Here is a 24337-nt window from a genome sequence, read left to right as displayed (position 1 = left end):
TATATATATATATATGTATTTTTTTTTTTTTTGCTCTGGAGGCTTGATTGGATTCAGATTTGATTTTTCTTTCCTTTTTTGAAGGTATGAGACTACTTTGTAGTTAATGGTATAACTTCTTGTACCACTCACCTCCATCCCACCAACTCAGCCACAGTGACCTCTGGTTCTTTCTAGAAGCTACTTGCAGCCTCAGAACCTTTGCAGTAACTGTTTCCTCTGCCTGTAACACTTTCCCTCCATCTTTGCATGGTCAGCTGCTTCATGTCATTCAGCTCTCAGCCTAAGTGTCACTCATTTGAACAGCCCATCCAGGCCCTCTCTATCTGCTTTGTAGCACTTCTCACCACCAGGCATTTTGTGTAGGTGCTGGGGATTGAACCCAGAGCCTCATGCATGCTAGCAAGTACTCCACTAACTACATTCCCCAGCCCACCACCAGGCACTTCATAGAATATTTATTTGTTGGCTTGTTTATACTCTGCCTCCCCTTGAACCAGAACATCAACTCCACAAGGGCAAGAGCCTCATTCACAGTCACTGCTGTATCCTCAACGTACGGTCTGAGCCACCGTAGTTACTCAGCAACTATATGCTGAATGAGCTGCCTCTGTGTTGGTGAGATGCTGCTTCTCAGTCACCTCACTCTCTCTGTTCTCAGGCAACCAAAGGAGGTACCATCAAAGCTGCATCAGGATTCAATGCTGTTGAGGATGCCCAGACCCTGCGGAAGGCCATGAAAGGGCTGGGTAAGTGTCCTGCAGGAGGTGAATCCTCCCTTGTGTGTTTATAGGAGAATCACATGGGAGGATGCCATTTGCACTGGCAACTGGGAATAGGTTTCCCCTTAGGAAAACACAGTGAGGCCTGGGATGTAGCTCAGTGGTAGAGCACTTGCCTAACATGTGCAAGGCCCTAAGTTCCATTCCCAGAACCACAGAAGTAAAAAAGAAAGAAAGACCACGGGAACAAGTTGGCTTTGTAAGACAAATCGGACGGTAGGGCATTAAAAAATTCTCCACTTAATACAGAATTTTAAATTTAATGCACTCATAATGGATTTCTCCAGTTGCTTAAAGCTGCTGTTTGAATTATACCATAAACCTCTGTATAAAACTTTATGTATTTGTTTTCCAATAAGTGCTGGTCTGTGTATAGTGCCATAGCTTTACCAAGCACTGCCACAAACGTTATCCCATTGGATAGATACAACAAACCTGTGACTTAGTGCAAATGGCTATTGTCATTTTAGCCCGATTTTACAGATAGAAAACAGACCCAGAGAAGCCTAATAACTCTCACCAAGTCACATAATAGGTGCAACTGAGCTTTGGCTGGCTTGCTAGAGGTGGTTCCCAGCCTCCAGCTCAGGCCTGCCAATTCTAAGTCCCTTGAGTTCCTCTGCTTGGAACTGGGGTGAATGGCATAGCCACAGCACCACCAGCATGAATACAAGGAATTTTAGGTAAGAAGGCTGGTCGTGTCTTCCATGACACCGTCCTTCATTTATCTCCACCACCCCCAGAGCCACAGGCCTTGCCCTGAATGAGCAGAGTCAGGTGGAGAGCACTGTAGCTACCCTGGCCTAGTTCCTGCTGCTAAGACCTTGTCAGGGCACACTTTGGGTCGGAGAAGTGTCCCTTGGTTCTTAGCTATTATTTAGAATCTCTTTGAGATTTGGGTGAAATCCCTCAACCATGGTATCTAATTTCTCAATCTTTCTATCCAAAAAAGAGTTTATTTGACTTAACTTCGATGCTACTAATATTAACAGCAGCACTAACAAGAACAGCAAATTAGGCTGTACCATGAGTGGGGCATAAACATAGATGTTTTATGTGGATTATTTCCTTTTAACCCTGAGAGCAGTTCACTTCACTTATGAGAGAGAGGCTGAGGTGTAGGGAGATTAGCTGACTTTCCCAAGGTCTCAGAACTAATATGTGATATAGTCAGGATTCCAGGAAATTCCAGGTAGGCAGTCTCAGGCCATCTGACTTCATAGCTGGAGTCTAGGCCCCTGTGCTCTCCTGCTGACCCCCTCTGAGCAGAACATTGCTCTGAGTCTATGTGTTCTTCTCAGTTTCTTTTTTCTTTCTTTTTTTTTTCCTCTTCTTGCTCTTTTTTCTCTTCTTCCTCCAAGTGAAATAGAAAACATACTGGACTCACCTATTGTTTTCAGGTTCATCTTAATTATTTGGTGTATAACATGAATATAATTTAGAGAAAATATTATATAGCACTTGGGATTCTCAAAACAAGAGTGGAGACATTTGGCAAAAATCAACCCTTTTCAGTGGTTGCCTTGTGTGTGCCAATGAGAGCTTGGACTGTTGAAGGAGGAAGGATTATAACACCTAGTCATGATGGTCAATTAGTGCATGGACATCACTGAGCTAGGCACAAAAAGATCTATGTGGGGATGCTACTTAGAAAGAGCCACCTGTACATTAGCATCCACATACCAGAGAGAACATTCCACCTTTTGTTTTGGGGGATTACCTTATTTTGCTTAGCGTGATATTTTCCAGCTCTATCCACTTACCTGCAAATGCCATCATTTTATCCTTCTTTATGGCTGAGTAATATTCCATTGTACATATCTTTCTTTTACATTTTCTTTATCCAAATACACTCTACTGTCATGTATATTTAAAAAGAAAAAGTTAAAAAGTCACTTCAAAAAAAAATACAATAAAAAAATAAATACCAAAAAAGAAAAGAAAAAGAAAGAAAGCCACAGACATGGCAGGTAACAACCAATTCCAGAGTCATGACCCTAAGTGCAAAGGGCGAGGGAGACATCTAAACTGACAGGAAGCTGGGAGAATAGGGTGCGGTATGGGTAGGTGGAGTACAATAATCCAAGAGCTAAATCTGTGAATGCAGCTGTGCCTGGTGTCCTTTCCTTTGGGAAAGGAGAATGAATGAAAGATTGAGGAGAGCCTCCAAGGCCAGCCACAACCCTATGGGAAATCCAGCCACCAGGGGGAGCCATTGTGTATTTCCAAGCAGGTGAGGAACATGGTGAGCTTTTCCTTTTAGTAAAAAGAATCTGGCACGACTCTGATAAGACTAATTAGAAGGTAAAAATATTGGTTAGCATTTTACAGTTGTCTAGGAAGAAATCCTGAAGCCCTTAATTGGAGTGGTAGTGCTAAGAGTCAAAAAGAGATCATGGATGCAAAAAAAAAGGTTGTATTTTTTTTGCATGACTTGGCAGGAAATTTAAATATGGAGGTGGATTTAAAAAAAAAATCAAAGCTATTTTGAGAATACAAACTTGGCCAACTGGAGGAAGGGTGGTGTCTTTCACAGAAATAGGAGATGAGAAAAAGGTAAGGAAACTTCTTCCTAGCTGAGAGTTCTGAAAGAGAAAAAGATGGTTGTGTCTTTTTTTTTTTCTCTTTTTTTAACACCAACAGAAAGTAGGCCCCTATCTTATGTGAACTTAAATTTCTCTAGCTTTACTCCCCATACCTCACATTTTTCCAGATCTCTAATCTTGCAAAGAATAACTATGGTAAACCTATATGTTTTTCATTTCATTCCAAAATAGATCAATAGAAACACTTTTATAAATACCATCACAACTTTCCATAAGGCATAAACAATGAGGAAGCAGAAAAGTTACTAAATGTTCAGCTGTTAAAAAGATGAGGGGCCAGTTTGAAAATTAGCATAAAGTCCCCTTATAAAAAGCAAAACTTGGAACATTTCTAATGTTAAGGTTGGTTAAGATATTGTATCATGGGAACTTGTCTTTAGTTTTAAAAAGGGAACCATTGAAGATGGAGAAAGATAGCTCGAATGAAATGACAAACACAATCACTGTTTTAAATCACATTGAATACCGTGTCAGCCAGTTTAAACTCTGAGAAACACTCCATCTGAGAAATTAAATACAAGTTTGAATTTCTTCAAAAGGCATAGGAAAAACAGAAGAGGCAAAACCCTAGAAGACAGCAGATCTGAAAGACAAGAAGAGAATCCCAGAGAAGAATTTTCCTAGTTGATGTTTATTGGATATTGAGTAGGTGCTGGGCTTTGTGCTAAGTTCTTCGCTTTAGCCTTTGCAGTAACTCGGTGAGGGAAGTCCTGTAATCATTCACGTTTATAGATAAGGAAACTAATGCTTAGAGAGGTTAGCTATTCTGCTAATTAAAGAAGCTAAGACTTAAACTTCCATCTGTATTCCAATAAAATAGACAAACGCTCAGAACAAGGACTTTTTTTCCGAGTAAGCTGTCTTACTACTGTTGGGGTAACTCCAGTGTCTGTAGAGGAACCCATTTTCCAATTTCATTCTCAAATCAGTCACTAATTGTCACAATCTTATCCCCAGGCACCGATGAAGACGCCATCATTGGAGTCCTCGCCTACCGCAACACGGCCCAGCGCCAGGAAATCAGAACAGCCTACAAGAGCAACATTGGCAGGGTAGGTGCAGCCTCTCTGCTCTATTCCTGTGACAGGGGACTTGTCAGGCAGCAGGGAAGCAGGACCTCTCCCAGAGGCACATGTCTGAAGGACCCTTTGTTTTAAAAGATGGATCCTTCATCTTGTTTAAAGATGTTCTTGTGATGGGCGCAGTGGCACATGCCTGTATTCCCAGCGGCTTGGGAGGCTGAGGCAGGAGGATCGCCAGTTCAAAGCCAGCCTCAGCAACTTAGCGAGATCCTGTCTCTAAATAAAATATTAAAAAGGGCTGGGGATGTGGCTCAGTGGTTAAGTGCCCCTGGGTGTAATCCCTGGTACTGAAAAAAAAAAAAAAAGATGTTCTTGAAGACAGTGGTTACTGGAGTCTGGGAAGTCTGTGATGAAGGCAGAGATGAAGGCAGGATGGGTACCTGGAAAGAGCTGGAGAGGAGGGATAAATTTTAACGTTCTGTAGCACAGAAGGATAACTATGGTTATTAATTAATTGAATATTTCAAAATAACTAGTCAAGAATATTTTGAATGTTCCAAACACAAAGAAATAATAAATATCCGAGGTGATAGGCCAGTTATACTGATTTGGTCATTACACATTATCTACATGAATTGAAATGTCACACTGTACCCCATATATATTCATAATTACTAAACATCAATTAAAAACACTTAATATTGCCTGGGTGCTCATGTCTGCAATCTCATCTACTCAGGAGGCTGAGACAGGAGGATGGCAAATTGGAGGATTGCCTTGGTAACTTAGTGAGACTGTCTTGAAGTAAAAAATAAAATGAGTTGAGGATGTAGCTCAGTGGTAGAGCACTCCTGGGTTTAATTTCTAGCACTGGAAAAAAAAAAGTGTTTTCAAAAAATTTTTTTAAAAAGATATTCTTGGTAAGATGGTGATGACATAGACATCATTACCCTAGGTATATGGGGTGTGGTACTATATCGTGTACAACCAGAGAAATGAAAAGCTGTGCTGCAATTGTGTACAATGAATCAAAATGCATTCTGCTATTATATATACCTAATTAAAATAAATAAATTTAAAAAATAAAATATAGACATTTATCATATCATTTGCTCAATAAATGATTGGAAAATAAAATACCAAAACAAAACAAAACAAAAAGATATTCTTGGTATTCTCTACCATGCTCATCAAGAAGTGACTTTAGGGTTGAGTCAGACCTCAAGGCCAATCTTGATCCTTTTAAACAAAGTCCTCGACACAGGGCCTGGGTCTATGGCCTCAATCACTGCCCTTCAGAGCATTAGGCAAGGCTGAGCTTCCAGAGATGGTTTCTTGGCCCTGCAGATGAAGACTTGCCAAACTGACTAAAATATTCAAACTGGGGTGTTTTAAATAGTCTCTTCTAGGACGTAGTATCCTGACTCTTCCACCTAAATCTATTTGCAGAATATGTTCATTCCTTCAATGAGACTCAGTTGAGGGACACCCTCTTAAATTCTAAAACAGGGATGTATGTGTGTTCACATATGTAAATGTATGTATGTGTTGTAGCTGATGGATTGGGAGAGTGTTCACTCCCCACATTTTCTCCTTTTGATTTGAATCCCACATCTCTCAGGAACTCTCTAGTCTTTGTTTTCATTGACTCATTCACCAGAATCTTTTCCATCGAGTCTCGCCATCACTTTGGAACACCCATGAGTATGGTTATTGAGGAAACCACATCAATGAGTGTCTCCAGACCTCAGAGTAGAGAGACTCTATGGCAAGTTTGCCTGTCCTTGAGAGATTTCACAGCCAGGCAAACTGAGGCTCCTTCTCAAAGAAAGGCACCTCCCTGTTGGGTAGGGCTGTGCTGGCCTAGCTGCTCCCCACAGCATCTGCTTGCAAACTCTGGGTATCCCTGTAGGAATGGGGCATCCATGATCAGAGTGGCTCTATATTCTGGACATTTTAAGCTCTTCTCCTTTTCCAAAGAAATTGAATGAGCACTAATAGGCATGAATGTGCACACGACAAGTGAACTTGAGACCAAAGTGGTGTTGCCACACACATTCAGGGGTGACAGCCAACCTGACGGTAAATTTGTTAAGATGGCCAACATTAACAGATCAACCAAGCACTAATTTATTTATTCATTTATTCAGTGTGTTTGGATGTAGGGTAAAAATACCCGCAAGAGACTGGCATAAAATATAGTGGGACTGGGTTTGTGAGAATCAGATAGCTGGATTTGAATAGCAACTCAGTTTTCATTGTCAGTTGATCTGAAACAGGTTCTTAAACTCCCTGACCTGTTCTAGAAGGAAATGATTTTAATGTCTTTAGAATTTGGTTCTCTGTCCAAATAATTACACTTCTTTTTAGAAAGCAAGCCTTAATAATCACAGATGATCACAAAGATACAACTCAGTATCTTCCGTATATAACAGTGGAAAAATATGAACTTGGAACGTAGTGCATGTGTAGGAACCTCTGCAGCTGTTAAAAATGCCATAGGCAAATACTGACTTGGAAATATATTCCTGATTTATCATTAAGTAAACAATGCATTTCGGTTAGTGTCTGAGAATATTTCCATCTCAGAGCCTCCTCACACCCTTCAATTATTGAGTCCTTTTTAAATTTGTGTGAGTTATATCTATTGGCCATGTCAGAAATTTTAAAAAAAAAATGACATTTTAAGATATACAGCTAACTTATTGAAAATAGTGAATATATTACTTACTACTCTAACATTTTTATGAGAAATAACTATTCAAGAAATGTGGTGAGAAGATTGGCATTATTTAACATTTTGTAAATCTCCTTAATGTCCAGCTCCATGAGAGGCCTGGATTCTCATATCTGCTTGAGGTATATGAAGAAAAATCTGCTTGTGTGGACAGGCAGTTCTAGGCAGTGGGGAGTACTTGAATAGCCTTTGACATAACTGTAGATTTATAGATTTGTAATCTTTTTCCTTTTTTGTGGTGCTGGGGATCGAACCCCGGGCCTTGTGCATGCGAGGTGAGCACTCTATCAACTGAGCTATATCCCCTGCCCCTAGATAGTAATCTTAAGAAAACTCCATTGTACACTCCTGAGAGAATGACAATTAAAAGGCAAATAACGTCTTAGTGTGATTGTGAAGATGGTTTTGACCTTGCTTGCCTCCTGGAAGGATGTTGGAGACCCCAAACATCCGGGTCCACCCTTGGAGAATGGCTGATTTTTTTTACTGCTGCAGCTAAGCAGGGCTGCTTTCTCTCACTGCAGGACCTGATGGATGACTTGAAGTCAGAACTGAGCGGCAAGTTTGAGCAGGTCATCATTGGCATGATGACACCCACCGTGCTGTACGATGTGCAGGAGCTGCAAAAGGCCATGAAGGTTCGTGCTTCTCCCCTTGTGCCCTCAGAGCTGTTGGTACCAACACGGACCGGTATCTCAAGAAACTGCGGCCGAGCCCTTCTGAGAGTGGGAGGATAAAGTATAGGAGAAAGGTTTTCCCTCATTATGACAACTTAAAAATGTTTCAGCAATTTTAATTTTAAAATTGTTTTTCTAAAATGTTAGACAATCAGCCGGGCATGGAGGCACACACCTGTAATCCCAGCAACTTGGGAGGTGGAGGCAGGAGAAGCACAAGTTTGAGGCCAGCTTCAACAACTTAGCAAGGCCCTAAGTAACTTTGTGCCTGTCTTAAAAAAAAAAAAAAAAAAAATATATAAATANACATCCCTAGGTTATATGTCCAATACAAAAAAAAAAAAAAAGTGGGGGGGATCATTTGATCCTTCCTGTGACCTAGTAGGAGTGATTTTAACTGCCTGTTTATCTGCAGTGGTGGGATTTAGCCCAGGGCCTCGTGGAGGCTAAGCATGTACTTGTACCAGAAGGCTGTGTTCCACCCCCAACAGATATTTGTGCTTTTGGTGCAGTTCTAGAAACTTTATTGTTGTGCTAGGTACTTTTGAGGCATGGAACTTTGTGACAGTTCTCTGCTTAGAACTGACAAAAGAATTCTTGGCCTCCTTACAAGACCAGTCAATCTACTGCAGCCTAGCCCAGGACTACACAGATTTTCAGCGACTCAAGTATGAAAATACACTTGACCCTCTGCAGCCATCTCAATAAACACTTGGCCTTGTGGAAGGCTCAGGGTGAGGCTCTGGGAAAGCAAAAATGGTAACAAAGTCTTTGCCAGAAGATTCTGCCTTCAGGGAAGAAAATAAAAGAGGTAAAGGAAAGATTAAGCCCGCAGAGGGCAGAAATAGTATCTATCCTGACACAGTAACCAACATATGGTAAACATTCTATAAATATTTGTTATTACTGATAATGATCTGGTAAAAACATTGGGTTTGGGGTATTTAAAAGATAACAAATCCTGTTGCTAGAACCCACGGGTTTGTATTTATCCTCTGCAGGTTCATAGCTGTATTCCTTCTGTGTTTGGGACACAATTTTTAATTTTTATTTTGCAGATAGACATGCAGTTAAAATCACTCATACTGGGTCACAGGAAGGACCAAATGATTCCCTTCTTTTTTAAAAATATATATTGGAGATATAACCCAGGGTTGTTTTAACTGATACATAAAAATATAAATATAAAATATAAAAATATAAAATATAAATATTAAAATATTAAAAAAATATACTTCAGCCTTGTAAACTGGCTCATACTTCCCTCTCCTCTGGTTTTCATATTTAGGGAGCCGGCACAGATGAAGGATGCCTGATTGAGATCCTGGCCTCCCGGACCCCAGAGGAGATCCGTCGCATCAACCAGGTTTACCAGCAGCGTATGTAACATCCTCAATGGCCCTGGCTAATGTTTTGCCCTGATTTAAGAAAGAGATTAGCAGCAAGTGGTTATCCAGTGATTACACTCCTCTCTTGGACACACTGATCATGAGGAATCCAAACTCTCTTTTGAAGCAGACCCCTGTCTACGCAAATGACTAGCTATTGGCATCATTAAGACTTTTTAGGGAAGGACGCCACTCTGCTTAGGCTACCCCAGTGCAGTGTTTTTTTTACCCTAAACGTTGGAAAGTTGTTCTTTATAACCAAGCAAAGAACCAAAGGTGGTTGTTCAAAATGCTGGCACCAGTTAGGCGTGTGGTAGTAGATTATAATCCCAGTGACTCAGGAGGCTGAGGCAGGAGGAACGCCAATTTATGGCCAACCTCAGCAAATTAGTGAGGTCCTAAGCAACTTAGTGAGACTCTGACTCAAAAAATAAAAAGAGCTGGGGACATGACTCAGTGGTAAAGTGCCTCTGGGTTCAATCACTAGTTCAAAAAAAAAAAAAAATGCTGATACCAGTGATTCCTAGCATTTTAAGCAATGGCCTAGAGGCACTCACTGGCCCAATTTCTGACCTCCAGCCTGGACTATATTTCCTCTATCCATCTCAGAATACTGGCCACTTATTCCCCTCTTAGAAACTTCCAGAAGGCAATGTGTAGGAAAATTCTTTAAAAAAGTACTTGCCTCCCTCTTGATAGATTTATGTTTACGTTGGTGACATGCATTTGCCAAGATTCATGGAACTATGCACTTAAAATTTTTACATATCACTACATACATATTTTACCTCAACAATATGTAAAAACAAAGTGCCTGAGCATTTTCTTATTTTTTTTACTCTAAATAAATAAATTTACATTAAAAATTGTATGCCAGTTGGCCCTAAAAATAGGAAAAAAAAAATTCACAAAGGATTAGATTCTGTTTATTCAGTATTTTTTTAAATATTTTTTTTTAGTTGTAGTTGGACACAATACCTTTATTTTATTTACTTATTTTTATGTGGTGCTGAGGATTGAACCCAGTGCCTCGCGTGTGCTAGGCGAGTGTTCTACTGCTGAGCCACAACCCCAGTCCCTATTCAGTATTTTTTATATTAGCTAAACATGTCCAGTTGTTGTAGATTGCACCAGTTGTAGTAGATTGGCTAAACAATATAGGGTACACTTACACAACGGATAGCATATCAATAAATCTTATATTGAAAAATTATTAGATCATATTAAGTGATGTGGTATACAGGTAAGTGAAAAAAGACAAGTCAAAAAATAATATGCTATGATACCATTTTTAAGAAAAGAAAATAATGCGTGTATGTAGGAGGAAAATTATAAAATATTTTTATCAAAAATGTGATCAGTGATTATGATTTCTGGGTGATTAGATTATGGTAGAGTTTCCTCCCCTCTGTTTTATTTTTTTTTTTCCCCTAAATTCTCTCCAATCAACATGTATAACTTTTGTAGAAAGAAAACAGCACAGTAAGAGCTTGTGGAAATTCTAAACCTTGGGAGTTTGGAATTAGCACCCTGATCCCCGCTCTGCCCTGCGGAGGGTTGGAGCCCCTCGGGGGAGACCTCCCAGAACCTGTCCCCAAAAGGCTGCTCTGGATGCTTCCCTCTGTGATGTGGAGGCCATTCGCAGCAGCCAGTCAACCACTTTCTAAACAGAGCCCTGGACACTAGGAACCAGAGAAGGGTTTTGGCCCCCTCCTCAACTCCCCTCTTTTAAGGAACACAGATATCTCCTTTCTACTATAATAACTCTATCTTGATCATTTTACCAGAGTTTAGCTTTTAAAAACCTGTGTACAGGGGAGAAACCTTGACATGAGCTGCTTGGTAAATAAGCTATTCTTGGAAGGACAGACCTCCCTGGAAGGTGACACAAGGTGGGACAGGACACTTTATTCTTATGTAGCTAATCCTACTCTCTTGCTAGAATATGGGCGGAGCCTTGAAGATGACATTTGCTCGGACACATCCTTCATGTTCCAGCGAGTGCTGGTGTCTCTGTCAGCTGTAAGTCTCCACCTCTGTCTTTGACTTCTGATGGGGGACAGGTTTCGTTGACATGTTCACTCTCCTTTCCCTTTGCCAGGCTTTATTCTCAGGCCTCTTTGTTATTTCTCTTCCAGAGACCCTGGCTAGTCCTGTGTGCCCTTTTGTTCTACTGTATTTATATTTATGTTATCATAAAGGGATATGTCAGGTACACAAGTTGTTATAAGGCAAGAAAAAATTAAATACCAAAGAAGAGGCACATAGCAAGAGGAAGACTCAAGGAGACATTCTGGATGCAGAAACAGAGAAAAGCCTTCACAGCAGGGATGCTGGTTCAAAGATTTATAGGATCAGGGACTTCCAAGAGGCGGAGTCGTGGGTGGGTGCATTCCAGGAAGGAAGAACAGCAAGAACAACAAAAACAAGTCAAGGAGACAGGAAATACTGTGTGTTTACGGGGTGATTGGCTGAATAGTCAGGCTGGCGGTTCTAGAAGGGAGCTGGAAGGATGGACTGTGAGTCCTACACTGGGAGGAGTGTTTTCCTTTGTCTGGAGAGTAGTAGGGAGTAGGTTTGGGAAAAGCAGCTGATGTGATGCTGATGGTGATGGGAGAGGGATGTGATTAGAATTGTGTTTTCTAAAAGAGGAATGTCATCGTAGCGTGTGGGATCAACAGGGGCAAAGAACTTGAGGCTGGGAGACCAGGTGGAAAGTTACATCTGTGTTCCGGATGAGACCTAAAGCAGGACTGGGCTAGGGTGGGAGCAGGGCGGCCAACAAGAGAAGACAAAGCTCTAGATACCTCACATGACCCCCAGCTTTGTCCCTGCCCTCCTTCCTGAGTATGAGGCTTGTGTTTTCCAGTGCTTTTTAGATGCTTCCTCTTGGGTATTCGACTATCACTTCAAATTGCTCCTAAACTAAACCCAAGCCAGGCATGATGGTGCATGCCTGTAATCCCAGCGGCTTGGGAGGCTGAGATAGGAGGATCACAGTTCAAAGCCAGCCTCAGCAACTGAGCAAAAGGCCCTAAGCAACTTAGTGACACCCCGTCTCTAAATAAAATATATTAAAAGAGCTGGGAATGTGGCTTAGTGGTTGAGTGCCCCTGGGTTCAATTCCCAATATCAAAAAACAAAACAAAAAACCTAAACCCAAAATAATTTTCTCTCCAAACTAACTCTTTCTCCTCACTCACTTGCCCCATTCTATTCATGCAACACCCTGAGCAGAACCCTAGAGATCATCTCCACCTTCCATTTCACCCTTGTCTCTGATATTTTACTTCCACAATATTTGCCTGTTTCTCTTATGTCCTTCCCATATTTTCCTTTCCTCCCATATTTGCCATCCTGAGGAACCATACTTAGACCACAGAATATTGAGGAAGCCCAGCACTAAAAAATAGTCTAAAAAACTTGAAGAGAGCAGCCTATTCTGTTGCTCTTTGGCATTCCTGGAGGCCTCCCCTCTGCCTCCCATGAGCTGGGGTTGTTGGTGTGAGTGTGTGAGATGTTTCCTGTGCTCCTCCAATCCCACCACAGGTTCCAGATTCTCTTGACTCTCCTCTGTTCCAACCCCTTTTTCACCAAAGTTGATCGGAATAGATTGAACAAGTTAGGCAGCGAATCAGCTGGGAAGACAGATGCAGTGGGAGGAGCTAGGGGAGGGAGGGGAGAGTAGAGGGAGCTGTCATTCTCTCATTGGCGCAGCATGGGGGCCACAATGGGGTACCTGATAACGCTGGCAACATTCTTTACACACAGATCAGAGCCACGGTAGCAGCGCAGGCATATTCAGAGGACATCTGTCCTGCCTCCCTAGTCCCGAAGTTGCAGCCTTGTAGTTACATTACTGTGTCCTTGGCTTCCTGAGCCTTCTATCTTCATTTTCCAGAATCTTCATGAATGCTCTCTCATTCTCTTTGGTTTGTTTTTCTCATCCTCAGGGTGGCAGGGATGAGGGGAATTTCCTGGATGATGCTCTCATGAAACAGGATGCCCAGGTGGGTAGAACTGCAGCTTCCTTCTCCCAGTTTTCGTCTCTGCCAGTAAGACAATTCTGAGTTGGTGGACACCCTCTTCTGTTTCAGAGTATATTAGCCAGGCTAGGATAGATGATGAAAAAAAAAAAGTGCCACAGATGACCTTTAATAACAGAGGTTTTGTGCAGAAGTACTTGGGACTTGGGGGTGATACTGGACTTCATTATACCTGAGCTCCTGGATCCTAGACTTCTTGACACTGGGTCATTGTGTGTCAAGCCCAGAGAATCACTGGGTATCTTCTGAATCACTTGAAGCTGGAAGGACCCACCTTTGTCTATTTACTTTGTATTTCTATTTCCCCAAAGAGGACATTCAGTAGGACTTGTGTAAAACAGTTTGGCACAGCATATATCCTGAGGGATAAAATTAATACCAAACCCCAAAAGGCAGATGATTCATTCCCTGGTACCAACCACCAAGACCAGATAACACTAAAAATAATAGCTCATAAAAGTGGCTTCTTCCCAGGTCCTTACACTGCCCTAGGATTTAACATTAAATATATCATCAAATCCTTGCAATGCCCTGGCAGTTGAGCATTGCAATCCTCATTTTATAGACAAGGAATTTGAGGCGCAGAGAAAAGATCCTATACTCTTTTTCTTTTCTTTTTTTTTTTTTTTAGAGAGAGAGAGGGGAGGGAGGGAGGGAGAGAGAGAGAGAGAGAGAGAGAGAGAGAAATTTTTAATATTTATTTTTTCAGTTTTCGGTGGGCACAACATCTTTATTTTATTTTTATGTGGTGCTGAGGATCGAACCCAGCACCCGCACATGTCAGGCGAGTGCGTTACCGCTTGAGCCACATCCCCAGCCCTAGATCTTATACTCTTAACCAATACACAACCATAGTAAGAAATTGGTTCTACTCCAATGTGGTATGAACCACTATGGTTTATGCAGAAGAGAACCCGTTGCTTTCATTAGAGAGAGGGGGGTATGTGTGTGGCTTGGGCTTCTCAAAGTGTGGCTGCTGGGTTTCAAGAAGGGGCACCCCAAAAGCAATCATTCCCATAGAACCAGTAGAAGCTTCGTTATTATTTATACTTCAGCCTCAGAAATCAGTGTCACTTCCACTGTACTTTATTAATTGAAGTCGTGTATTAGGGATTTCCAAGAAACAGAACCAATAAGGTGCATAGGTACATGTGTGTGTGTGTGAATATACACATATTTATAGGTTTACATACATCCATATATTCCTTAATTCACAAGGGGATTGTGTCCCAGTGAACCTATTGCAAGTTGAAAATAAATTTTAAGTTGAAAATGCATTCAATACACCAAACCTACCAAACACCCTAGCTTAGCAACACATTCCACTATAGCGTATTGGTTGTTTATACTAATGATTTTGTGGCTGTCTGGGAGAGTTACTGCTGCAGCTGCTCAACTGCAGTAAAGTATACTGCTTATGGCCCAGGGGAGGATCAAAATTCAAAGTATAGTTTCTACTGAACACGTATCACTTTTGCACCATTTTAAAGTTGGAAAATCATAAGGCAAACCATTGTAAGCCAGGAACCCTCTATTAACAGAGAGAAAGGGAGGGGAGTGTGTGTGTGTGTGTGTGTTCCCTCTCCAACCAACAAAATTAAACAGCCAGATCAACTCTTTGAAGTTCTTGAAATATTTGCACATGTCCTGAAATGTCTTCTTTGGTGTTTCAAATTTGTGCTTTGTTTGGCTTCAGGACCTGTATGAGGCTGGAGAGCAGAGATGGGGGACAGATGAGGTGAAATTTCTATCTGTTCTCTGTTCCCGGAATCGAAATCATCTGTTGCATGGTAGGCACTTATCTCACTTCCCAAAGAAACTCTTTGAAAGACGGTGAAAACTGGCCCATAAATAATTGATAACCTTTTTCCCTTTGTTTGATGCAAAAAAAACACAAGTGTACTGAACCATCTCAGGTTCTTACCTTGGAAATGTTATGAGTCCAATGACATGAATGAGGGCTAATTTCTGAAAAAAATAATTATGAACAACTAATACATATGCAATGTATTTATAGAAATTTGGCATTCCTGTTCCTAGGAAAACAATCATCACAGCCATCCCTTTCTCTGAAGCAGCCCCAAGACTTCCATTTTTATTGAGTTATATAAGAAAATAATCTTTGTACATCAGGAAGAAATAAAATAGAAGTGTTCATTTATATTTATTCCTGTTTAACATCCATGCTGGGTACCTAAAAGAAGTGATTTCTCTAGAGGTTATGTTGCATAAGATGAAGAGTGGATAATTTCAAATTTTATTTCCTATGTGTGATGTTTCTAATTTGTTTCTGATAATTCTGAACTTCATAATGAGCTTTTAATGTCTGCAGGGGAAAGATTATAAAACTGTGGAGCATTTGTTGTCAGGGTTTTATATCCTTCTTGTAAACAGAAATAAGGATTTAATAGGATATTTCATCTTTTATGTAAACTTTTTGAGTCTTTACGTACATCATAATTTTACAAACCCACATACCCTTATCACACACACAGATTTACAAAACTTGTGGGGTTTGAGAGGAATGAGTTTGCTAAATTGAAAACAGAGTAATTGAAAAGTATAACACAGTTGTACTTTTTTTTTTTTTTAAATATTTATTTATTTATTTATTTAAGTTCTCGGCAGACACAACATCTTTGTTTGTATGTGGTGCTGAGGATCGAACCCGGGCCGCACGCATGCCAGGCGAGCGTGCTACCGCTTGAGCCACATCCCCAGCCCCCAGTTGTACTTTTTGAAGTTGTAATTATTACAGCTATTCTTCAGTGACAAAAAAAAATAAGCAATTACTTCTCTTAATAAACATCATGGGCTACCATGAGATGCACCAACTCGTGGCTCAGCTACTCATTTCATTGCCTTCCATAGTCTGATTACAAATAACACAAATCTCCCCCTGGTGGTATTTTTCCAAAACTGCAGTTTCCTCTAAAGTTGATGTAGTGCATTTGTAAAAAATTTCCCTTCCAGGCACACAAGTCAATAGTTGGACAGTTATAAAATAACTGCTTGTAAGTCACTAAAAATGCTTGGGTTTTTTTTTTTTTGGTGGTACTAGGGATTGAACCCAGGATCTTGTGCATGCTAGGCAAGCACTCTACCAATTGAGCTATATCCCCAGCCCCCTAGAGAAAATACTTTAAGCACTATTTGGATAAAGAAAGCATCAGAAATTGCTTACCAACCAACAGTAATGGCATGCATACCTGTAATCCCAGCAGCTCAGGAGGCTGAGGCAGAAGGATCTGGAATTCGAAACTAGCCTCAGCAAAACTGAGGCGCTAAACAACTCAGTGAGACCCTCTCTAAATAAAACACACAGCTCAGTGGTTGAATATTCCTAAATTCAATCCCCAGTACCCGCCCTCACTGCCACCCCATAAAAAGTGTGTCAATTAGATTATTTGATTCCAAGCAACATATACTGACTCCAATTAAATAATATGGATTGGGGCCAGAAGGAAAATAGAAAATAATACAGGTGGCTCACAAAATTGAAGGGAGAGTTGAACAACTTGATGAAGAACAGAAATGAAGGCAGTTCTGGGAACCTCCCTAGAAATTAGTCATGGCTTTTATTTTTAAGGCACGATTTGCCAATGCATTAAAAAATGATGATTTTTGAACCCCTACTCAGATTGTATGAGTTGGAATCTCTGAGAGTGACACTCAAAAATTTGACAGGTTTGAGAAGTGATTCTTATGTTCTTTGAGGGTAAGATGACTTAGTGCTTTTGGCCATCCCCTTGATATGCTCAATTTAAAAATTCCCAGGAGGGCAAGTCTGATGGAGCTGACCAGATGAACTGCTCCCTTGTTTGGTTTTGGTTGAGGTTATGGTGTATGTTGTTGGGTATGGGTGTCCTTTCACTGACAGCCCATAAGAATCATATCCATAGGGGCAAGACAGCAAGCCAAAGAAGGTGATGTTAAGAGATCTGCTCTAAGAAGGCTCCAGAAGAAGACAGCAGGAGAGAAAGACATGTTTATCACATTCAAAAATACTTGGCAAAAAAGCAAGAAAAAAAGTTTTTAATTATGCTAAAATCTATTAAAAGATGCAACCGGCTGTTATCAACTGTGACTCAGTTTTGAAGAGGCTGAAGTGCTCTAGTTTTGATGAGCCAAAAGGAAGATGAACACACAGGTGATTGCCAAAGTCAGAATTACAAAGAGACACATTCTGCATATTAAGGAAGCACTGAGGAAAGAAAGCAAACATCTCCAGAGGTTGTCTCCATTTTAAATGTAAGGCAACAGGGTCCCAGAAAAGGAAAGGCACTTGCCTGATGTCCTCCAAGAATCATGGTGCTCTTTCCTCCTTGCCTTCAGCCATTCCACTGGGCCATCTCCCTACTGAATTCTCACCCACATTGTTAATTAGCTTCCCCTTGAAATATGCCAAAGAATAAATAGTGTAAACTAATTAAAAGATGCTCATTCTCTCCACAAGGTTTAGTTTCCTCTATTCTTTTTTATTGTTGATAATGTCATTTTGTTGTTGCTTGTAGTGTTTGATGAATACAAAAGGATATCACAGAAGGATATTGAAGAGAGTATTAAATCTGAGACATCTGGTCATTTTGAAGATGCTCTGCTGGCTATAGGTAAGCTGGTAGGGAGTGGGGAGAGGAGACACAAATGTCTATAGACTTTTCCTCTTGTTGCCAGTTTCTTGGGGATATAGAATTTTATTTTTCAGAAATTAAAGTTGTTTAAATCAATCATGGGGTGTTCCAGATTTTACCGGAATATTATATACAACCTGATTGCTATTGTTTTATGTGGTTTATATTTTTGATATCTTCTTTGATAGCTTTTATAATTCATTATGTGAAAGATAATTTTATACTAGGTGCATCTTGCATGTCTGTGAATGGCTGGAACTAATAATTGTCTCATATTGTAAAGATCATAATCATTTTTGAAACTACATGCCACCTTTTGCTTTTGTGGCCTTTACTAATTACTTCTCTAGGATCTTAATGGTAAATTGAGAATGTTTGCCATCCCAGGAAATGCCTAGAGTGTAGCCTGTGTTCTTGAAACGTTAGGCTAGAAATTTCTCCATCAAAGTAATCAAGAGCTGTTTCTTGATACTTTGTAGAAACTGAGGGAACTAGCGTCCGTTTCTTTCTCTTAGGTCATATATATATAATCATTTCATTTCTTTTTGTTTTTCTCTTGACAGTAAAATGCATGAGGAATAAATCTGCATATTTTGCTGAAAGGCTTTATAAATCTATGAAGGTAAATGGCCTTATTTTTTAACATCTCAATGATTTGGGCACATCTTGTGTCACCTTAGGTTTACTTATATTCCCCCAAATTTTAGCCTGAAATATTCAATTTGTATATACTTCACTGAGTGGTGCTACTAATAATACCAAGTGGTATTTATTGAGTAAATAACATCTCCAGAGGTTGTCTCCATTTTAAATGTGTGGATCACTGTCATTCCCCAGCCCCCACCCCACCTTCAGGTCCTGGGAATGAACCCAGGGCTTTGTGCTCTAGTAGTATGTAGCAGGCAAGAGCTTTACCACACTCCCAGCCCCCAATCACTGTTCTTTTTTTATGCTTATGTTAGTACATTATAGTTATACATAATAGTTGTGTTCATTTTGACATAATCCTACATGAATGAAATTTAATTTGCCCCATTTGAGTCCCTGGTGCCTCTTCTTTTCCTCTCCCCTCCTCATTCCTCTTTCTCTACCGATCTTCCTTCTATTTATTTCAAAATCACTATTCTTTTTTTAAAATTTTTTTTAGTTGAAGATAGACACAATATCTTTATTTTTATTTATTTGTTTTTTTATGTGGTGCTGAGGATCGAACCTGGGCCTCACATGTTTGAGGCAAACACTCTACCACTGAGCTACAACCCCAGCCCTCAAATCAGTATTCTTTTTTTTTTTTTTTTAGTTGTAGTTGGACACAATACCTTTATTTTATTATGTGGTGCTGAGAATCGAACACAGGGCCCCACATGTGCTAGGTGAGCATTTTACCTCTGAGCCACAACCCCAGCCCCAGTATTCTTAATTCTTTATATGTACGGATTAATTTTATTTCCACAACTTTAGGGGGAAGGTACTATTATCAAAACCCCCCATTTTACAGATGAGGAAACTGAGGCACAGAGAGAATATGCAATTTGCCCAAGGTCCTCAGTGAGGAAGTAGTGAAGCAAGGATGCAAACTCTGCCAGTCTAGCTCCAGGGCCCATGCTCTTAACCCATGGATGCACCCATGCTGGGGTCCATGAGAGGTGCAGGAGAGATCAAAATGTAGCCCTTGCTCTCAAAGAACATCTGGCCTTATAGGGAGGCAAGTATGTGAAAAACATCAATAACACAGAACGAAAGAGAGCAGTCGAAGGTCCAAATATTATAGGAACAGGGAGGAAAGGGTGGGATTTGTTTTTCAATATTTGTTTTTGTGGGGGAGGGGAGGATACAAAAAGAAAATATAAATAAATTGGGGACTGAGGGTAGAGCTCAGTGGTACAGCATATGACTCAGGTCCTCCTGCATTCCATTCCCAGCACCAAAAAAATAAAGTGGTGTATTTGAGCAGGACCTTTAGGAAAGTTTACATGGGAGAAAAGAGGACTCATGGAAGGTAAAGCAGACAGGCTGGGTCAGGACAGCACAGCATATGTCTCTAGAAGGCAAAGAGTAACTTTGGGTTTGAATATAGAGTATTGGAAAAGTAAATTGGGAGGTCCTTGAATCCCATGGTGAAGGCCCTCAAGACTGTGAAGCAAAGGACACCAAAGGAAAGTTACCCATCCCTTGCCTTGCCAGACAGGAGAAGAGCACTCTGAAAACCAGCTGGCCTTTCCTACTGAGGGATCTGTTTTCTTCCTTAGGGCTTGGGCACTGATGATGACACCCTCATCAGGGTGATGGTTTCTCGAGCAGAGATTGACATGCTGGACATCCGGGCAAATTTCAAGAGGCTCTATGGAAAGTCTCTGTACTCTTTTATCAAGGTGGGTCACAGCAGCCTTGCCTTGGCCCAGGGGAAAGTGCCGTAGAAGGAATGGGGCCTCTGATCTCAGCATTTAGAACTCCAGGTCCCCTTTTTCTTGGCATCTGTCATTTCCCATACAAATGGGCCTCCACTTGAGATATTTCCAGACTCTCTTCTTTCACACACATCTTTAAACCTTTGCCAGGTTATAAGCTGGTAATTTTTGCCTTGTAAATCAGTAATGAGTTCACATTGACCCCAGAGAAAAGAAGTTTACATTTTATTGAATACCTTTAAGAGCATGATTTCCATGTCTTCCTAATAAATGATAAGAGAAGCAACTGAATCCAGAATCCTGTGCAGGGTTAGCTGAAGTCTGCTGGTAATATGGGGAAACATAAGTTTTCCTAGATTGCTATTATTTACCTGATACCAGACATCTAGGAGTCCTAAGATGACATGGGAGTGATGAGTAAATGATTCACATCCCTCAAAACCCCTCATTAGTGGGTTTTGCTTCTTGAGGAAGCCAGAAGAATCTCGTAAACACAAAGCTAAGACTCGTTTTCCTGGAAGCTGTGGTTGCTTAACAAACTTCACATCAGGATTTGATCTGTGAATTAAACATTCTGAAAAATAAAGGATACATTGCCCACTGGGTAACAGCTTGTCAAAAGAAGCAGAGTAGCATATGTAAATAATAGAAAAAATGACCACAGATAAAAATGTAAGTTATAATAATAAAAATAAACTCTCAGGTTAAGTAAAAACATGAACTCCAATTTCATGTTGCTTATAAGGAATAGCTAAAATACAGGGGTATGTAAAAAAGTTTATGGAACATGGCCAGGGAAAAGAACATTTGACAAATACAAAAAAAGAAAGCAGGTTCACAGTACTATCGAAGAGAATAATTGATATTTTTAAATTTGGAACTATATAGGTAGAGATTATATTTGTTTCCATGTCTATGAAGGACAAACACAAATTTATTGGGTCAGGGGGTGTAGTTCAGTGTATGTACAAGGCCCTGGAGTCAGTCCTCAATACCATCCCCCCACACACACACACAATGCAGGATACAAAAGAATACTACTATCCCATCACAAAGGTATCTTATATGCATAGAAAAAAAGACAGGAAACATATTCACACATCAAAATGTTAACATTAGTAATCTATAGATGGTAGAACTGTGGGTGATTTTTATGTTGTTCTTCTATGTCTTTATTCTCTACATTGAACAGGTATTACTTTTGTAACTAAGAAAAAAAATCTTTTAAGAGCTGAGAAAAATCCAACCAAGCTTGAAGTTAACTTAGATGACCGTGATCTGTGTATTCTACTTAAAAACCCACTTATCTGACTGTAACTTTGCTTCCTTGGCCCCCAGGGTGACACATCCGGAGACTACAGGAAAGTACTGCTCATTCTCTGTGGAGGAGATGATTAAAATAAAGTCCCAGGAGGATTTTTTTCTCAACACTGAAAAATTTTTTTAAGTTCATTTTTCTACACTGCTATTAGCATTAACTCAGAATGCTTATTTCCAATTAAGACGCCTACAGTTGCCTCCTAGGATATAAACTGTCTGTATTATTATCATCTATAATTAGTCATTATGATGCATTAAAGCTGTACTTGTAGTTCAAAGCTTGTAAGTTCTAAATGGAGATTTAAAATTAGAAATTAAAATGTGCTCTGTGTTTCTAACAGATTTATGTTTCACAGAAATTGAATACATTAAATTATTTCATATTTTCTTTTCAGTAAAAACTTTTAAAATGGGATACTGGAAGACCATTCTAAAATCACTTTCTTCCCTAATCCTACTTTTAAAGAGGATGGTAATTTCTTCATTTGAAATTGTGAGCGTCTAGCTAGTAAAATCCATCCAGTTTTCTATTTTGTGTGGTCATCAATGGAAAGCACCCATAAATCTCCTTTTTTGGGTTTTGTTTGTAGCATTTGTTGATCTTTACTATTTGTCATAGGGGGCTTCCTTCATCTCATGTTGAGAACACTTTTCAAGGTTGAAGTGCACCAAATCACCAACTCATTTAAATAAACTAAAATCCAAGTGTGATTGTACAGGTCATATATGTCTGGTTACCAAAGATAAATGCTGAACATTCCACAATATAATAGTTAAGGTCTTCATCTAGATTAAAAGTGAATGGAGAAAAAAAAGCAAGCTTCAAATAAGGTAATTCTGGTAAGGGTGTAATGCTCTGAATTTTGTTTGACTTAAAGAAATCTGTTTGTGCTGAAAATAAATTCTTAAATCTTTTTTGATTTTGTTAATCCATAGCAATTTACATGTGCATTGTGCTTTTTCAGCCCTATAATCATTCTGAAAGTGTGCTTGGACTTAACTAAAAAGTTCAGTTTGTATACAACATGGAAAGATAATTTTAATAAAAAATGATGACTTTAAAATGAGGTATATTCTTTCTCTGCTGAACTTTTCCACTTCTGAGATTTTTCATGCTGGACTATGAAAGGAGTTATTTTTGAAGGAGTTGTGATACTTAGTTCCTATTAGGGATTACAATTTAGGGGAAAAATAACATATTTAATCTTATATTTGCCTACTGCTATAAAACTAATGCTTACATATGCCAAACACTACCGAATGATATTAAACTTACAAACTTATTCTCTGGAAATGAACATGTTCTTGTTCTACTAAGTAAAACATTTATATTAAATGTTATATTGGGTGGACTGGAGGTGGAGCTCAATAGTATAGGGTTTGCCCACCATATGCGAGGCCCTGGGTTCAATCCCCAGTCCTACCAAAAAAAAAAAAAAAATCCTTGACTGGGCGCAGTGGCACATGCCTGAATCCCAGCGTTTGGGAGGCTGAGATAAAGTTCAAAGTCAGCCTTGGCACCTTAGGCCCTAAGCAACTCAGCAAGATCCTGTCTCTAAATAAAAAAGACCTGGGGATATGGCTTAGTGGTTAAGTGCCCCTGGGTTTAATCCCTGGTACCACAAAAAAAAAAAAAAAAAGAAAGAAAAATCCTTATCTTAAATTTTATATAGGGGCTATGGGTGTAGCTCAGTTGTGTAGCATGTGCCAGACTCTGGGTTCAATCCCCAGCAACAACCAAAAGCTTACAGATGTATGAGGAACACTTATATTCTTATTATGATAAGAATATATGCCTTCTTTTCCATTCTATTTATTGATGGATTGGGGTAAAATATTAAGGATTTGCCTTTCAGTTTAGTGCTACTTATCTATTATAAGTGCTGGGGCTATTGTTGAAAGCTACTTATGTGAGTACTTAGTCATTCCAGTTAACTATAGGAAATAATACTTCCATGTCAATACCTACCCAGAAGACCATGGAATTTCCAAATCAAACTTATTTCACTTTGGAAGCATTGTGAGGGTTTTTTTTTTTGTTTTTGTTTTTGTTGTTGTTGTTGTTTATTTTGGTAGAATTTTAATCTTTAAATGATACATGGCTTAGCCAGAATTTTTTAACAAATTGCATTTATTGACCAGAATCTTTCTAGAAGGCAAGATAAAGCCACCCTGGAGGAATGGTTATTTGTTATAGTGAAGAAGCATGACTTTGAGATATAATTATGAAGCAAATTTGTTTCTCTTTCCTGCTTGTGCATTTTCATTTATTCAATGAGCCTAGTTCTTCTCTTGTCTTTAGATGTCAGTTCTGATAGAAGATAGGGTCATGACTTTTCTGCTCACTCTTAGGTTTTAAATAATCTGTGTAGTCCCTTAAGGTAACAAAAAGTATCATTTCAGTAATTAATATATCTAGTCAAAATTCCAAACTTGATTTACAGTTGGCTTCTTCCCTCATTCACTTCTGGCCTACTGCCAGTGAGATGCCACCTTTTGGGGGAAGGGGAGAGGGTAGAGTTCTTTCTCCACCAAGGCTTCCTTACATTTTTCCCCTTTTCCACCAGCCTACCTTTCCTGAGTTTTAGCAGCAGGGAGTAACTGGAGCAAGAAAGTAAGAAGTTACTTACCTGGCTGTTTGTGGCATGGTAAAAGAGAATCAGCCTTGTGTAATCTTGGCAGATGTTCAAAGTTGATTCTTAAAAAAAAAAAAAAAAAAA

The 24337-nt window shown here is 39.7% G+C and overlaps 1 protein-coding gene across 2 annotated transcripts in view; it reads left to right on the top strand.

The window, feature by feature from the left end:
* Anxa4 (annexin A4) overlaps positions 1–22681 on the top strand; it is a 63000-nt gene extending 40319 nt beyond the window's left edge. For both annotated transcript variants that reach the window (XM_015479567.2, XM_048804171.1), the window contains exons 3-13: positions 662–749; positions 4346–4440; positions 7672–7785; positions 9113–9203; positions 11155–11234; positions 13166–13222; positions 14955–15048; positions 17773–17868; positions 18453–18511; positions 20139–20261; positions 21636–22681. In XM_015479567.2, the coding sequence (XP_015335053.1) occupies positions 662–749; positions 4346–4440; positions 7672–7785; positions 9113–9203; positions 11155–11234; positions 13166–13222; positions 14955–15048; positions 17773–17868; positions 18453–18511; positions 20139–20261; positions 21636–21695 (957 nt within the window). In that variant the 3' untranslated portion in view covers positions 21696–22681. The remainder of the gene's footprint in view (positions 1–661; positions 750–4345; positions 4441–7671; positions 7786–9112; positions 9204–11154; positions 11235–13165; positions 13223–14954; positions 15049–17772; positions 17869–18452; positions 18512–20138; positions 20262–21635) is intronic.
* The last annotated feature ends 1656 nt before the right edge of the window (positions 22682–24337 follow it).

This window comes from Marmota marmota, unplaced genomic scaffold (assembly GCF_001458135.2).
Source record: "Marmota marmota marmota unplaced genomic scaffold, marMar, whole genome shotgun sequence".
In the NCBI taxonomy this organism is placed as follows: Eukaryota; Metazoa; Chordata; class Mammalia; order Rodentia; family Sciuridae; genus Marmota; species Marmota marmota.
The sequence above is the reverse complement of the archived record's forward strand: the minus strand, read 5'-3'. Positions and strand labels throughout refer to the sequence as shown.